This window comes from Fringilla coelebs, assembly GCF_963513975.1.
Source record: "Fringilla coelebs genome assembly, chromosome: 16".
Classification (NCBI taxonomy): domain Eukaryota; kingdom Metazoa; phylum Chordata; class Aves; order Passeriformes; family Fringillidae; genus Fringilla; species Fringilla coelebs.
Window position 1 is genome coordinate 2,520,577 of NC_140042.1, and position 17,427 is coordinate 2,538,003.

A 17,427-nucleotide genomic window follows, 5' to 3' on the forward strand; every position below is an offset into this window, starting at 1 on the left:
AGGCAAAGTCATTATTGGCAGAAGAAGCTGTGAGGATGATGACCGGGCTGACAATTGCCAGTGGTATTGGCAGGACGATTTCAGTGTTGTTGAGGTTGCTGTTTTCTAATGAACAAGATCTTTTGTTGCAGCCTGTGCTGCTGGGCACCGCCGGATGGTTTTTATTCCTGTTGTCTCCTTTAGCCAAGAGGAACAAAACCTCCAGCGTGGGGGACAGACGGACGCCCCGCACGGTGACCGTGGCACCTTGCAGTGGTGGCTGCTGCCACCGAAACCCTGGCTGCCTGTACCACTGCTGCTTCCTTGCTGCCTGCTGGCCCCTGGCCCAATTCTGCTCCTATTGTGCTTCTCAGCCCCAGTTTCCAGGCTGGTTTTTGGGATCAGTCAGGGAGCACTGCTGGGCTGCTCCCTGCAGCGACCCAGTTTGCTGGACGGGGTCTTTGTCCTCCTTTGGAGGAGAGGGATGACAAAATGCACTTGGTGGGAGATGCCCCCAACAAGACCTAGAAACCTCAGCTTCTCTTTTAGTACATTATTTCTGTGTTTTCTTCCTGCTCCACGTGGCCTTTGGGGATGTGTTTAGGACTGTGGCTTGCTGAGTTTTCTGGTTGAATAAATCAGCACCTGCTGTGCAAACCTGGCTGCACGTCCTGTCCGTGTCCCAGCCAGAGAATCTGCTGCCCCTTTCCTTCACTCCCACTTTCTTCCTGTGAACCCACTGGTGTGACATGTCCATCCCCATAGTGCAGAGCCACTTTGAGTGGTTTTCCAGTTCATGTGGTATATTATGTGGCAGACAGAAAGAGGAGAGATGCAAACTAGATATAAGGAAGAGTGTCTGAGCGAGCACCTCTCTGTTTTTGGGAAGGGTGGGCAGAACAATGCCTCCTGCTTTGGCTGCACCTATCCTGCCACGATTTAGCCAAATCTGCCAGTTTGGCCAGAGCAGAGTTGAAGGATTTGGGCTTTTCCCAGCTGGTGCAGAATGTGTGCCTTTGGCATGGTGCTTCAAACTGGCAAGTGTGGGGAGATGTCAGGGGAAGCCCCATTCCCTTTGCACACGCTTGGGGCATCTTCCAAGCCCTGCCATGGGGAGAGCCATCCTCATGACAGCTGCCAGGGATGTGACCAAAGCAGCTCTCAGCCTCCCCTGTGCTGGAGGAGGGATGGATGCTCCTCACCATGGCAATGGCTCAGCTCAGCACAGAGTGCAGTTCCAGGTACTGGGACAAAGCCTGGCTCTAATTGATGTCCTCTTGGATGCTGAGCTGCGCCGCTGCCTTGTCGTGAGCCTGAAATAAATGTTGTCACCAACGTGACTGAGAGGCACATGAAGGAAGGGACTGGATTCATGACAGACTGAAATATGTCATGTTTCAGGAGACCAGCTCCCTAGCAAGGGAAATGCCCCAGACCTTGTCCTTCCCTGCCAGGGAGGGCGAAACACGGCCAGGGAGGCTCCCTCCCCGTGGTGGATGCTGCAATAATTGATGGCTCCGTGCTGCTTGTCACGGCCCAGCATCATAAATGCTTAAAAGGTTTATTTACCAATTCTGAAAACTCCTGAGCGCATCATGTTTAATGCAAATACAGAGTGTGTTTAGGAAGATATAAACCATTCCTAGAGGGAAAGGCAGTCCATTATCTCCGTGCAAACACCTCCCTCCCTAGCTGTAAGCCAGACAGCAGGGAACTGAGCAAGACATGCTGATGAGAATAACTAATGCAGGCCTATCCGACCATGGAAAAGAAGGATGGGATCATCTGGAGCAGGGGAGACAGCTTTGCCAAAACAAACCGTACCATGTGCTGGCTGCAAAACTTCCCAGCCAAACAGTTTGTGTTCTTGAAGCCACCTTTGTGCAATGTTCCGAGACCAAGTCAGGTCATCAGCATGGGACAGAGGAGCCCCAAGGATGTGAGGGGATGTGAATCCAGCTCATCCAGAGCAAGAAGCAGGCTCTGAGGGTTTTGTTCTTGCTGTACCTCTTTCTGCTTTGCCGTCTCTTTGACAATGCCTGGCATCCAAGTGGGTTCCAGCACAGCATTGCTGTCCCAGGTTTGCCTCCCTAAGGATCAACAAATTGCTGTAAAATCCTTCCTGGTGCTGGTGCCCTCTGGATAGGTCCTGGCCAGATGTGGAGCCAAACCCTCGTGCTGTGAGAGGCACATCCTCCTCCATGTGAGGAAAGAGCTGCAGAGCATCCCCAGGGATGTCAGGGTGTGTTTTGAGTGCACAGCCAGGCCAGGATTCCTCGGGCAGAAAGGCACATCCCTTCAGGGGGATTGCTTTCCTCCCAAACCCAGGCACTGCTGGTAGCATGGACAGGGATTTTTTGGCTTCCTCGTGGAGGAGACTTGTGTCATTTAGAAATAACCAGCACGGAGATGATGCAAAGGGCTGTGCAGCTGCTGCTGCCTCACGGTGCAGCCAGATCTGCGTCTTCCCGTCGGAAATGATTTGGAGCTAAGGCAGCGTGAGCCTGGTGAGCACAGGGAGCTGTGCTGGGCACTGGAGGAGAGCCAGCCCTGGGGACTGTGCCCCCATTGCCTGGGGCCGTTGTTCCTCTGTCTGTGCTTGGCTCCTGGGAAAAGGAATTTCCCTGTAATTTCCAGAGTGTAAATCACCCAGATGCTGTGGTTTTGTTCACTTCTGAGCATATTACACTTATTCCATGGTTTGTTTCCTTGCTCCAGTCCAAACTGATGATTAAATGTCTTGTTCTGGGGTCTTAAAAACTCCTCAACGATAGAAAGCCTAGTGGCAGCAAACTCAAAGTGAACAAAGGATATCGTCCAGGTTCCTAAACCAGAGTTTAAGTAATATCCTGGGCTTGCTTGGTGCGTGAACTTGCCATCAATCCTTTGAAAGATGTGGTTCCAGCTGCCTGGCCTTCAGCCATGCAGGCAGGACTGTCTCTCTTGGCTCTAATTTGGGCAACAGGGAAAATCCAGAGGTTTGCAGGGCTTAGGGAAGATGGACACCAGGGAAAAAAGCTATCCCAAGCCTTGCAGGTAGCATTATGGAAGCACTTTCCAGCTGAGGAGCCCGGGACTGCGGGCAGGAATAATTCTCCTGGCCCTGACAGACAGCGGTGGCCAGAGGCGCAGGAGAGCTGTTATTCCACTTGAATTTTAGCCTCCAGGGTGCTCATTAAAAAAAGGCTCAAAGTTTCCTACCTCATGTGTCAACAACATGTGGAGAAACACAGTGTGGAGCTCTGTGGGTCTGTTACCTCCTCTGGGTTATTAATGGTGTTTTTTAATCACAGCATTGTCTCTTTTGTCATCGCGCGTTGGTGTGGGAGCCGTGTGCCATGCTGAGCCTGCCAAGCCCTGCCCTGGGCAGAGCTCAGGGGGCTGAAGGAGGGGGTCACCATTATTCCAATCATAAATGAGTATTTGGGAGGCCAGACCCAGAATGCCTGGCCCAGCCTGGGAGGGAGGAGCTGTGCTCGCACTCCAGAGCGCCTCGTCTCTCGTATTTTCCTTTCGCTGTTCCAATCCTCCCCCTGACTGTCAGGCTCCAGCCATGAATCACTCCTGGGCACGTGGCTAACACATGAACGCTGCAAAATATTTTGATGGAGGGGAACGGGGGTGGGAGCACGAGATAATCCAGCCAATTGTTCCCAACCCTTCGAGTCCTGTGCCGAGGCATCGCAGCCTCCAGCATCTGCAAGGGCGTCTGTCCCAGTGCTCTCAGTCAGGATGAAAACTGGGATTTGGTGAATAAGGCAAAGCATTTGCTATCACAGGTCAGTGGGACTGGTATTTCCAGGAGTGAGCAAGAGCTGTGAGTAGAAATAGCTGCCCCAGATCAAGCCCTGGCTCCTCACAGTCTTCAGCTGATTGCTTCTCCCATTGGGAGGTTGAGTAGGAAAAAGGGATCCGAAGAGGGGACCTCCTCAGCAGCTTCCCAAAGCTCCACATCTCCCAGGGAGGCGTGAGTGATGTTAATTATGAGTTGGTGCTTTTAACAGCCCTCGTTGTCTCCCCAACAGCTTCACAGAAGCCATGAGGAGCCAGCCGAAGCTGGAGGGCTGGGACTGCCACTGGACCTACTACTCAGGCTTGGCCATCTCGGCTGTAGGGACCTTGTTTGTCATCTCCAGCTTCTTAGCACTGGGATTCACTGGGACGTTCCTAGGTAAGCACTGAAAATCCAACAGCTTTACCAGAAAGTGCATTTAATCCTTGCAGGGATCTCCTGCTAGGGCAGAGTCCTGCAGGACTTTCCTTGTCCTTGTTAGATTTGTCATTATGATACCAAAGCAGGACCCAACCCTGCTGTTACCACAGAGGGGATGGCACAGTGGCTTTATACAGCAAATCCCATCACCTCCAGCATCAAGCCTGGAGGTTTGGAGCACAGCTGCTCATCTGCCAGCCCAAGCACCCTCCAGAAAGGGACCCCAAATTCAAGACCTCACAAGTGGCGCTGGCACAGCGTGTGTGAGCTGTCCAGCAGCCCTGCTCCAAGCACCCACCTGCTCATCACACGTGCTGAAGCAGGATGTTGTTTGCTCTCCCCTCTGCAATAAACCTGATGTTCGTTGACAGATCCTTTTATCTCCCGCTTTATGGCAGAAGGCATTTTCCACTGTGCCTGCTTTCACATTTAGAGCGTAATTCTGTTAGCATTGTTGACTTTGAAAACATGCCAGTATGTGTGGAATTCATAAAAATAAAGTAGAGACAGGAACAATGAATATCCAAGGAAAGGGGCAGCTCCTGCTGGCTGAAATAATCACAGCCCCAGCTTTGACACCTCATTTAGGCTGTGCTTTTGCAAGTGCTTTACAAACCAAATTCAATTAGCTCCTGTGGCGTCGCTAGGAAGAAGAGAGGGATGTAATAAGCCTTCCTGGTTTCAAGTGGAGTTGCAAAGAAATGTGTTGAGTTGGCCAAAATCCTGCTGCCAGAAATAGAGCTCAGCACTCCTAAACATGTGCCCTCACCCTCCGTGTGCAGCCTCACTCCCGGCCCCTTGTCACACCCCTGTCCCTCAGCTACCGGGCACCAGCATCCTCCAAAACCCCCAGCAGCCCCTGGAGTGATGCTGTGCCTGTGGAGACATGTCCAGAAAGGCCAGGCACAGGAGTACCCTTCAGCAAGAGCTGCTTGAATGCTCCTGAAGTTCAGCCAGATCTGGAGTTGTTTACGTAAAGCCTGATTCATCCCACCAGGAGGATCCACTGGACTTGAACCGCTGGGAAAAAGCAAACAAGTGAGTCAGGCTCAGCGTAAGAGGGGAGAGGGCCTGGCCCTCAGATCTGAATCCCCCGAGGCAGGGCAGAGGTGGGTGCTAGGGGTCCATATAAAGGCATTTCTGCTCCATCCTGCCTGCCATCCCTGCCCTGGACTGACACAGCAAGGAGCAGCTCTCTCTGCCAGCAGGCGTGACAGGCACCGGGGCAGAGCTGAGTCAGGGTGGGGACATGCCACACGTGCCAGTGCAGCCAGGCTGGCTCAGGACCTCTGCAGCACTGAGGCATCCAGTGAGGATCCAGCCTTGCACTGATAACAGCTTCTCCACTCCACACAAGCCCCAAGAGTCCAAGTCAGCCAACTCTGAATGGAGAATGTCCCTCAGCGTGCTTTGTTGCCCAGCCAAGGGGAAGACAACGGGTCTGCAGGTGTCTGAGGATGTCATGTGGGATATTCTCTTGCTCAAGACTCTCAGGAGTGGTACTTCCAAGATCCATGCAGGATTTTAGCGCTGCCCTGGTGCTGCAGGAGGAGCAAGGACTCCACATAGCAAAGGGCAGCACTGCTTTGGCAAGGAGGGGAGTTCAGCTCCTTCTCACTGTCGACATCTGAGCTCAAGAGAAGTTTTGAGAGAGCCTCTGACAACAGGCACTTCAAAAATCACTGGAGCTGGATTTGACCCTTTGTGAGTTTTTCTACAGCAGTGACAGCTGAACCAGGCAGGGCACAGGGCTTCCTGTTGAATTCTTTCCTTACAGCACATTTAGGCTTCAGAGCAGCTGCAGAACACTTTGTCTCTCTAGTGTGGGCTAAATGGTTCAGTGGGAGCTGTGTGAGTCACCCTTCTCCAGCAGCCTGGCTGTGCCACCCCATCTCCAGCACAGCAGCACCTGCTCCAGATGCTGTTTGCAGCAGCTGGATGTGCCCCCTCTCCCTGGCAGAGCCATCCCTGGTGCCCTGTCTCCATGCTGTGCCCTCACTGGGATTCAGGCATCACTTCAGCATCACTTCAGCACCCTCCTTTGTTGCTCTTTCCCAAAAAACACAGTGATGAGAGCTGGGCTTACCTCAAGGCTGAGGACGTGGAGAGGCTGCTTTGCCTGTCTGAGCCCATCTGCCTCATACCCTCATACCCCAGTGACATTTCTTCCAGCACTCACCAAGGTTTCAAGTCAATCTGACTTTGCCAAAGTCTGTTCCTGGGCCTGGAGGAGCTGGCAGCTCTCTGGGGTGAAGCAGAGGAGATGCTCCAGCCCAGGTCAGGCTCCAGGCATTCTGGGGGACCTTGCAGAGTGGCTGTGATCCCACCCTGGGCAGTGAGATGGCTGCACAAACCTCCAGCAGAAAATAGCTCCTTTTAGGTGCCAAAGTGCCTCAGCTTGGCAAGGAGCTGACTCTGATTCCTGACTGAGAGCTCAGTGAAGGCACAGGAGATGCCCAGGGTGATGCTGTGCAACACCACACACACACCTGTCCCTAAGCACCTCTCTGAGCATAAACACATGGAAACCACCTCTCTGGTGGTCATGCTCATTGACCTGTGCAGGTTTAGAGGCAGAGATTACTCTGGAAAAGCTCCTGGGGAGCTCCTGCTCGTGGGGAGCCTGCCTGGAGGGTTGCACAGCCCCACCAGTGCTGGGCACAGATAAGCCCCTGCCAGCCCCACGGACCCAGGGCTTGGTGTGAACCTCCTCAGTGCCAGGGCCACGTGGGGAATGAGGTGTTCAGCTCAAGGGCGAGGGTGGGCAGGGGATAATGAAGCATTTTGACACATAAGAAAGCGCAGAAACGGGCTGTGGCAGGGGGTGATGTGTTCTCTCTACCAGAACAATCTCAGAGATGTATTGCCAAGTAACTGTGAGAACATATAGTATGAATTCAAGGCAATTATCTCACTTAGTGGCCTGCAGTTAAAACCCAAAAGCATTGTGTAATTGGGCAGGGGCTGTTTATCCTTAGAAATAAATGTTTTAGCACCATGTGAGGTCAAAGAAATTACACTACGATCCAGGTAATAATAATAACCTTGAATAGTTTGCACTCCTGTAATGCCTTTCATCTGGATTTGTGAGCACTTTCTCACCATACATTAATCCTCACCACCCTCTGTGCTCTAAGAAAGACTGATGTTATGATCAGTGCACAGTAGCACCTGGAGGGACAGAGGAGACTTGCCCAAGGTCAGGGAAGGGCTGGCAGCAGAGCTGGGAGCTCAGCCCTGGGGGTGGCTGAGGGACAGGCTGCTCCTCATGGATCAGTGGTCGTGGAGCGTGGATGGAGCAGAAGGGAGCACAGCTGGGCAAGGGTCTGGAGCACCAGGAGTAGCTGAAAGAGCCGGGAGGGGCTCAGCCTAGAGAAGAGGAGGCTCTTTTTGGCTCTTTTTGGCAGCCAGAGAGGGTTCAGGCTCTGCTCCCAGGGAGCAGGGACAGGGCAAGAGGAGATGACCTCAAGTTGTACCAGGGGATGTTTACATTTGATGTCAGGAAAAAAATTCTTCACCAAAGGAGTTGTCTAGCCCTGGCACAGCTTGCCCAGGGCAGTGGAGGGAATTAAAAATCGTGTAGGTGTGATGCCTTGTGGTCTCACTTGTAAGACCAACAGAACCAGAGATCTGCATCCTGGCCCTTTACCCCTCTGAAATGTTGCTCACAAGCTGCACATCTCCTTGTCATTTCTTTCCCAAGCTCCCTTCAGGAGGATGGAAGGATTACTCCAAGGTAGATGGGAAGCTGGTTGGATGCTGACAGTTCTGAAAGCTTTCCTCATTACAGATGACAATCACCCATTATCATCATCATCATTGTGCCAATACCTGAGTGTTTTGTAGGCAGATGTGCTATTTTCTGAAATTCTGAGAAGTTCTCTGAACTATGAGATAAGGGTGACATTATGGATGAGGGCATTTGGTTGTGGTGGTCATGATGAAAACAGCTCCAAACACCATTTCCCAGCACTGGGTTTATTTTCACATTAAATGGATTTGATCCCATGCACTTGCTTCCTCGTGGAGTGGCATTTGACAGGCAATTTTACAAATGAAAAAAACCAGAATTAACCAGTTGGGACCTCGAGAGCTGTGTCCTGATGAGGGACTGCCACAACCTCATTGCAATGCAGGAGCCTTCCTCGTGGGCAAAGAGCCATTCCTGGAAAAGCTGATAGACACAGAGTAAACAAGCAGCTTTTTTGTTGCTGTTTCCTCAGCCTGGAAGTCAGTGCTGACACCCTTTGCTGTGTGTCCCTGCCAGGGGTGCCCTGTGGCACAGGGAGGGTGTCAGTGTGCCAAAGCCCCCCACCACTCCCAATTTCATGGAGCCTGACCAGAAGCTCTCTGCTTGCTCTTAGGTGATTACTTTGGCATCCTGATGGAGGAAAAAGTGACCAGCTTCCCCTTCAGCATCCTGGATAACCCCATGTACTGGGGCAGCACAGCCATCTACCTGGGCTGGTCCCTCATGTGAGTACCTGCCCCTGCAAACACCGCTGGTTGTAGGGGTCTCTTGGCAGGGCATGAGGTGCCAGGCTGCATTTGGGGCCAAACAGACACTCTGTGATGGCAGGGAAAGTGCTGCCTGCCCTGACTTCTGGCTCCCTGGCTATTTTTGTGCGTGGAAAATCTTGTGCTGTCCCGAAACACTCGCAGCATTTGCTGTAGAAAAATAAATAGCGGCCGAGTGCTGGGGGAGAGGCGGCATCAGCAAATGCTCTGCAGTGAGCAGGGTCCTTGGCAGGCTCTGCACGTGGAAAAATCAACATTCAGGGCCAAATTCATGCAGGGTGTCGCTCTGCAGGGGCAGGGCACTGGTACTGGGGAGCAGTGTGACCCTGCAATTACTCTGAAAAAAGCAAAACAAGCCAAGCCACCCTTTCCCCCAGCCCACGGCGAAAACGCTTCCGAAACGCTCCTTGTGTGCTCCAACACAGCTTAATAGCCTGCTTAGGAGGAAATGAATAGGCTGTAATTTAGCAGCAAATGAGCAATATACTCTATTCAGTCTAACAAGTTTGATGTGGTTCTCATTTAATATCACATTTTATTTATTTGCCCAGGAGAAAAAAAAAAAACAAAAAACCCCTTGGCTGTGTTACTTCAGGAGCCCATGGAGTGTTGCAGGCTGTTATCACTGGGTATTTTACACTGGTGCTCCTGACTGTGACCACCTCTGCTCTGCCTGGGTGGGAAAAATGAAGTGCTTTGCCACGTTCTGGTCATTTTTTCAGCCATGTGTGCAGCCCCTGGTAATAAGTAAAGCTGATGGTTTCTCTCCTGTCTCCACTGAGCCTTGTTGCTGTTAGTTCTGCACTTGAAATCCCCCCAGGTGCTGTCAGGGCTGGCTGCATGAGGCTCCTTCCCTTCCTGGCAGAGCCATGGCACTGGATGGGGTTTAAACCCTGGGAAATGGTGCAGGATTTAAATGCCAAAGGGAGGCAGTGCTGTTGGCCACGGGGTCTGCAGCAGCACCCTGGCAATGTTTATACTGCTCTGGGGAGTGGGGCAGAGCTGGGGCAGGATGAGTCCCCCCACACCACACCACTACCCCCACAGCAGCACAGAAGTAGGGATTTGACCAGGAGGAATTGTAGGGAGATGTTTTAAAATCAGCATCAAACTGCTTCCTAAAACCTTTGCAGAATCCACTGAAACCTCCTGAGCTGTTTCTGTCACAGAATCCCTTCCTCACCCCTCTCCTTGTGCTCTTCCAGCACAATTCTGGGCAGGAGCAGCTGCAGGCAGCTCAGGACAGCAGTGATTGCCTCCTTTTTCTCGTTAAAAGGCTGCCACCATTAAGGCCAGCCAGGCGTGACAAATAATTGCTGTGAACAAATTGCTGGAGCTGTGCAGAGTGGCACCAAGACACCACCCACCTGCCTGGGGGGAGCTCAGCACAACCCTTCTCACGGTGCTTTTTGGCTGTTTCTCTTCCCTGGGACCTCAGTTCATCCAGTCACAGAATCATTTAGGTTGGAAAAGAATTATAAGATCATCGAGTCCAAGCATTAACCCAGCACTGCCATGATCAGCACTAAAACATGTCCCCAAATGCCACATTTACATGGCTTTTAGACCCCCCCCAGGGATGGTGGCTCCACCACTGCCCTGGGTAGCTGTGCCAGGATTGACAGCACTTCCAGGGAAGAAATTTTCCCATTATCCAACCTAAACCTCCTGTGGGGCACCTTGAGGCCATTTCCTCTTTTCCTGTTGCTTATTTCCCTGGCTTCACCCTTCTGCCAGGGAGCTGGAGAGAGTGAGAAGGTTCCCCCTGAGCCTCCTTTTCTCCAGGCTGAGCCCCCCATCCTCCCTCAGCTGCTCCTGGTGCTCCAGACCCATCCCCAGCTCTGTTCCCTTCTCTGGACTCCCTCCACTGGCTGATTTTTTGGGGGCCCACGCTTTCTCCTGAGGTCCCAGGGCTTTCAGAAGATGTCAGGTGTCTGCCCTCAGAGGCCAGAGCTGATGTCCCATCCTGGTGGCAGCAGGAGGGGTGCTGGAGGAATCCTGCAGCTGTCTGATTCTGGCCAGACCTAAAGCACAGAGCACAGAGTCTGTCCTCCCTTGGGGATGCACCACACTCCCTCTCATGGCATCAGAACCCAAAGGATGGATCCATCCTCATCCATAAGGGATGAAAACACATCCCATCAGCCTGTCCTCTGACTCCAGTCCTGCCTTAAGGTGGGGTGACAGCCCACAGCCACGGGGAGCTGCAGCAAGGCTGGGGACAGACAGACTTCCTACCCCAAAAAAAAAAAAAAAAAGTCCTAGCAGGACAACAAACCCTTCCTGACTGATTCATCATTGCTGCTACAATCAGATGTAGGTCAGACTCGTAAGAGGACAGGAGCAGTTCACCCAAATGCTGCTCATCACCTGTGCTGAGCAGCCTCATTTCTCCTGCCAGACAAATGGAGCATTCAGTGTGGGGACAGCTTTGTGTGCCTCTGGTAGGGAAGTGTTCTAACTCACAGCAACAGGCTGTGTAAATCAGAGCTGGAGCTGCAGCCAAATGATGCAATTAGAGGTCTTGCTGTCAACAAACAATCATGTAAATTTGTTCTCTCTGATAGGAATCAAGAAGGAGACATGACTAAGCATGTAATAGCAGGGGCTTGGGAGAGAAGGAAGTTGCCCGAAGCTTCCTAATGAGGGAAAAAGTTATTGCAGAATGAAAATGGTGGAAAAGTGGAGATTTGTGGGTGCCTCTCCAGGGACTGAGGGGGCTGGGTGGTACCTGCAAGGGGCTCCAGTGGGAGGTTTAGGTAGTTCAGTCTCTCTCTGCAGGTGTGTTTTCCCAGCAGCACAAGTCACCTTGCACCACCAGGCTTGTGGGATGTTTATCCTCAGAAAATCACAGAATGGTTTGGGTTGGAAGAAACTTTAAAGCTTATCTTAATTGCCCCCCTTAATTAGGACCCTGGTGATTGCCTTTAAGTGCTGGTGGCAGCTCTGAGAGGGATGAGAGCTGGCTGTCAGCACATAAAGTGTTTGGCTGGTCCTTGGTGGGGAGATGTGCAAGGCCAGGCTGGGCAGGGCTTGGAGCAGGCTGGGGTTGTGAAGGGGTCCCTGCCCATGGCAGGGTGGGGTGAGATGGGGTTTGAGATCCTTCCCAGTCGAAGCCATTCCATGATTATGATTCTGTGACACCTCTCCTCAGAGCAGGAGGTGATGAGGGTCTTTGGTCCCCAAGCTGTGGCCTCTGCTGGAAGGAGCAGCCATCTCCATTGTGTCCTCAGTTCTTGGTCATCTCTCCCCACAACCACAGTGAGGAGCAGTGGTGGCATCGGTGCCCCTGCTGGGCCTGGTGACATCTGGCTGGAGGACACGTTCCTGAAACGCCCTGAAATGGGTTTAAAAGTGAACCAAGCCCCCAGCCCCAGTGCAGCACCCACCCCAGCACCCTTCCCAGGGCAGGAATGGGCCTTCCCATCCCTTCCCATCCCTTCCCATCCTTTCCCATCCCTTCCCATCCCTTCCCATCCCCATCCCTGCCCTGGCTGAGCCACCACTTGCATGTGTGTGGTGCCATGCCCTGCTCTGGCTGCCTGGTGTCCCCTGGACCCTGGTGGCCCTTTTTGGGACATCAGGCATGTCCCTCAGAGCACGGGCTGGGAGCTGCAGCGTGTGTCAGCAGCTGCCCAGCCCTTAAACACCCCCATAATCTCAGGGTTTAGCATCAAAGCAGGAGCTCTCACAGCAGAGACGTGCAGGGATCAGACTTAAAAGAAGTCACTGAAGTAGGCTGGGAAGAGCCTTTGCCAAGTAACATCTGTCTAAAACAGTTAACATTAAGCACAAAAAAAACCCAACTCTTTTGTTTGCTTCTGTTTAATGAGGAGTGAGAGCTCTCTGCAGCCCAGTGTCTCATTTCACTTTCTCAACCAGGTCTTGCATAAGCCCATGTACTTACCTGATCTTTCCCTTCTCTTTCAAAACAGGCACGCCAGCCCAGCTGGCCTTTTGCTGACAGCTGTAGTGGCAATTTCCTACACAATTGCTGTGCTGTACGAGGGGTGAGTAGCTGTGCACAACTGGAGAGCTTCTAATTATTTCTACCAGCTTTAACTCTCGAGGTTTCAGAGAACTGCACAAGTAGAGATGTTATTTTTCCAATTAATTCAGCGGGGAAGAAGGAAAACAGAGGATTTTTTTCCAATTGTTTTGATAATGGGCAGATTCCACTCTGAAGCTATTTGCTGAGTTCTAGGAACATTTGTGTGGTTTTTTTTTTTTTTTACTTTTATCAAAATGAGGCCTTTTTTTTTCCTTTTGGATGCCAGATTCTGTCTATAGAAGAACAATAAGGAAGGCAGTGAGAGGACTCATTGTGTCTTCACAAGAGCCCCCTACAAGAAGCACTTGCATTTTGTAGTTCCTTGGATGGGTTTCTCTGCTGTTTTGCACTACAATAGCCCAGCCAGCAGCACAGGATGGAGCAGCACAAAATAACTCCCAGGAGCAGCAGTTGTACTTCTGCAGTGAAAGGTCTTTTGTATTTGCAAGGGAGAAGGAGATGCAGAGAGCCATGGTCTGCATGAGGGGGAGTCTGGGTGTGTGCTGAGCCTTGTCCTGCTTGGCCCAGGGATGGTTCCTGTTGCTGCTCCACAATCCAGAGAGGCTGAAACCAGGATTGCCACAGTGCAGGAATAGTCAGGCTGTGCCAACCTGTGAAGGACAAATTTTGTAGGCTCAAAGGTGAGCACTCAGTAGCCTTGATTTCAGTTCTTCCTCCCTTCTTTTGCCCTTCTCTTCTGTCTCTGCCCCCCCTCTCTCCCCAAATTCCCATCCTGCCACCTCCAGGCCTTTCACAGAGGAAATCTACCGGAGGAAGCAGAAGGGAGTGAAGAGCAAATAGCCCCAGGTACGTTTGCTGATGGGAGCATGGCAGGGGCCCCCACCAACGAGCACCCCAGCCCAGCCCTGCCTTCCCTGGCTCCTCCAGAGCCCTTCCCACACTTCTCAAAGCATTTGGGCTCCCAGCCTGTGCAGAGTCCCAGGCAGAGAAGCTTTCCACAGCAGCAGTCCTGTCCGCCTCCTGGCACCCGACCAGCAGCCCCCAAATTGTTTTGATTATACCCTTGAGAATCAGCGCGAGGGGAAATTGCTGGGAGGCTTTGAGGCTCCAGGCTTAATCTGAATCAGGCAGAAAAATACAACTCTTGGCCATGGCAGGTGCTCCAGAGAGTGGCAGGGATGGTGTGAGAGGGCATGTGTGCCTGCTCATCCCTCAGGGAAATCAGGCCTCCCTGCTCCAGATGCTCCTTGCCTGAGCCAGGAACATTTCTGCCGGTGGGTTCACCCTAAAACCTCAGCCTGAGCTTCTTTGGGGTGCCAAAAGCTTCTCCAACAGCACAAGCTCCTGGCCAGGCTCCTTTCCTGGGGGTTTATTGCCACCTTGGAGCCCCCAGTGCATTTGCCTGCTGGGTTTTGGAGAGCTGGGACAATCCCACGGCACTGCTGAGGTTCTGGCAGCACTGTGCTGCTGTGACAGAGCTGCTGTGGCACCAGTGAGGTCCCCAATGGACTCTTGTCCCTTTGCCTTTTGCAGGGCACTCTCTGGGGTACCTTGTGCCTCTCGGTCCCCACACTGTCTGATTTGCCCACTTTCCTACTGAGATGTATCCTACTAATTAACCCAGCAACCCTTAATGAGCCAGCTGAGCTCCCTGCAGCACTGGAAGTGACCAGAGGACCAGCCTGAGCGTGGTGGCAGCTCCTTGCCACAGCCATGGGAGAGGGAGGTCCCTGTCCCCAGGGCTCTGTGCAGGTCACTGCAGCTCCTGATGCTTCCCCGGGAGTTCCACAGTGTGGCACCTCCCCACCTCTTCTCCCACACCGATTACTGGAGATCTGCAGGCAAAAAGGAATTCCCTTTGGACTGGAGGGAAAGCAGATTAATGATGGAGACACCAGGGGCCTTTCCTAAGTGAGGTCTGAGCAAATGGAAGCACCAGCTCCAGCTGGTCCTGAAGATCATCTGAAGGTGCAGCCTGAGAGCCACGAGGAGCAGAGGAGAGCTCAGGAGCCCCTGAGGATTCAAACACAGATGGGGAAGGAACAGGGGAAACTTCTGTGAGCTCAACAACAGCAAAACCTGCTGCAAACCCAAAAAAACAACACCTTCTTTTTTGGGGAAAGGAACCTCCCCATCCAGAGCTGCAGTTTCCCACCCGTGCAGAGCCCTGCAGCATCTGCACACTCTTGCAGAGGCTCTGAGAGAAGTGACTGATGGCACAGGAATGTGAATGTATGACCCAAGGCACAGCCCAGGGGCTGCAGGGACGGCAGCTGTCCTGTGGGAGAGCCCCAGTGTGGAGAGGACCCAGGGGAAGGGTCAATCCCTGTCTGCACTTCACAGATATCCCACCCAGGCCATGGTGATGCCCCAGCCCCTCCTTTCCCTGGGTCCACACGAGGGTCCTGCTGCCTTTCCCAGCACCCAGTGCCTTCCAGCTGTTTTCCAGGGTCCTGCAGGGGCAGTGGAGGGAGGGAGGGAAGAAAGGGCAAGGTTTGTTTCTGCCTTCTACACCGTGCCAGCTGTGTACAGATGTGCCCTCCGCCCCTGCCACCAGCCTGTCCCAAAACTGTCCAGTGCTGAATCCTGCCTTGAACAGAAAGATTCCAGAGGTGATGCTCCAGCCCCAGGCTCTGTTTTCACAGATTGCCAGAACAGTTTGAGAAGTAAACTGTAAATGACCAAAGGAGCAGGTGCTGGAGAAGGGAGCTGTGCTGCTGCTGGCTCCTGTGGTGGCACCACATCTCAGCACCACTGTCCCCTCCTCAGAGGGTCCTCCCTCTTCTCAGAGTCACCTCCATGAAACGGTTCCATTTCCTTTTGCTTTTCCACGTTGTAATTAACTCACCCTCCAGGCATTGCTCAGCAGAATTAAAAGTGTTGGTCTCTTTTCAGTCCGGCCTCCATTTCCTCCGGAAGGGCTCCCAAATGCTGTGTTTGTGTTTCATCACTTCAGAACCATTACACATAGATTTATTTTTTTATTGCCATCTCAACCACCTTCCTCTCAAAGATTTGGGCATAGTATTTTATTTTTAGATAAGTTTCCACATTCCCTTCACAGCTAATGTTTATAGAGGGAGGCTGAACCGGCCCAGTACCCATAGCAACCATCGAGGAGAGGATACATTGCATTATTCAGACAATTTATGTCAGAGTTGCCAGTCCCGGCTCAAAGTCTCTGATGTCAATAAACTTGGATTTGTTGATAAGTGAAATCAGTATTTACTGAAGAAGCATGTGCTCCTACGGGAAGAATTATTCCTAAAGAGAACACAGCGAGGGCTGCACTTGTGCTGTCTCATTCCCAGTCTGGGGACCACGTGTGCCTTTCCCAGTCCCTTCTGCAAGGCCAGGAGGGACCCCAGTGGTACCATTCCCCTCCCCAGCCAGTATCAGCCTCCTGAAACGTGTGTCTGTCACCATAACCCCAGTGGTGGAGCTGCCTCCTGTGCCATGCCCACAGCACCCCCTGAGCACAAGGATTTGGTGCTGGGGTGGCTCCACAGGCTCCTTCCCCCTCCACCTGCCATTCCCAGCACAAGGGTTTTTTGGGGGCTGTGCCAGACACATCCCTGGTTTTAGCAGCTCTTCCAGCACGGATGAAAGGTCTCTGCCTTCACACAGCTGGTTCTGGCTGCCATAAGGTTGGAGTTGGATATTTTAGAGGCACCTGCTCTGTTCCCTGAAGAGGGAAGGTGAGGAGCTGGAGGTTGATGTTCCAGCCCACCTTTCTCCCTGGGGCAGGGGTGGCCTTGGCCAGGACCAGTCCCTGGGGTTGCTGTGCTGCTCCCTGGGCTGCAGGGAGGGAAGCACAGAGACACCATTATTTATGGTGTTTTATGGTATTTAACAGCAAGGAATTAGGGGACTCTCCTTGGTTAGAAATAATAAAAAAAAAAGTGTTTCCTCTCCAATTGCCCAATATTTCCAAGAATTGGAGATTGCACCAGGGAGGGGGTGAAACCCTCAGGCTGAGCACGAAGTGCTGGTGGTGGCACAGCTCTCTCCCCTCTTCCTGGCAGCAGCTGAGACACATCCTGCATGGATGCAGGGGTGGATCTCATGGCCAGGGTCAGAGGGTGAGTCCTGCTGCTTCCAAAGGGCAGACCTGCACTGTGAGACCCCCAGGAGCAGCTGGGTGCAGCCCCAGTTGTGCAGCAGCACAGGCAGGAGCATCCAGCTCTGCAGAGACATCAAGGACCAAATGGGGTCTCTGGAAATGGGGTCATGGGGCCATTTTCACGCCTTCATGCCTTCGAAATCCAGGATGGGGCTTTCTGGGCCCACTGGAGCTTGGCAGGGAGGTTGTTTGCAGCCTTGGGAATTGCTTCACGTGATGCTGTGTGCTGACGCCACAGATAACACTTCCTTTGAAGTTTGGGATATTTCTCCAGAGCAAACACCAGGAAAGGAGAAACTAGTTAAATCTCAACTCCTATCTGGCAGGGGCAGCTGGGTCACCCAGGGGACTGCTCTGTGCTGCCCCAGCTCCCCCCATCCCACCCCACAACCTCTGTGCCCACCCTCATGCAGGTTTTTCTCTGCGTGGTTGTTTCCATGGCTCCCCCACACACATCTCCCTTCCACGGAGGTGCACCTGGAATTCCTTGGGATGAGAGGATCATTTCTACCATAAACACCCCAGGAACGGGGATGTGGGGCCAGCTCCACGGGAATGCTTCATCCAGGAGCATTTTGGGAG

The 17,427-nt window shown here is 52.6% G+C and overlaps 1 protein-coding gene across 4 annotated transcripts in view; it reads left to right on the plus strand.

Moving 5' to 3' along the window:
- Window positions 1-15,616, plus strand: part of PEMT (phosphatidylethanolamine N-methyltransferase) — a 41,764-nt gene extending 26,148 nt beyond the window's left edge. For all 4 annotated transcript variants that reach the window (XM_084216298.1, XM_084216295.1, XM_084216297.1 and 1 more), the window contains exons 4-8: window positions 4,005-4,150; window positions 8,557-8,668; window positions 12,646-12,720; window positions 13,508-13,568; window positions 14,256-15,616. In XM_084216298.1, coding sequence (XP_084072424.1) covers window positions 4,005-4,150; window positions 8,557-8,668; window positions 12,646-12,720; window positions 13,508-13,562 — 388 coding nt within the window. In that variant the 3' untranslated portion in view covers window positions 13,563-13,568; window positions 14,256-15,616. The remainder of the gene's footprint in view (window positions 1-4,004; window positions 4,151-8,556; window positions 8,669-12,645; window positions 12,721-13,507; window positions 13,569-14,255) is intronic.
- The last annotated feature ends 1,811 nt before the right edge of the window (window positions 15,617-17,427 follow it).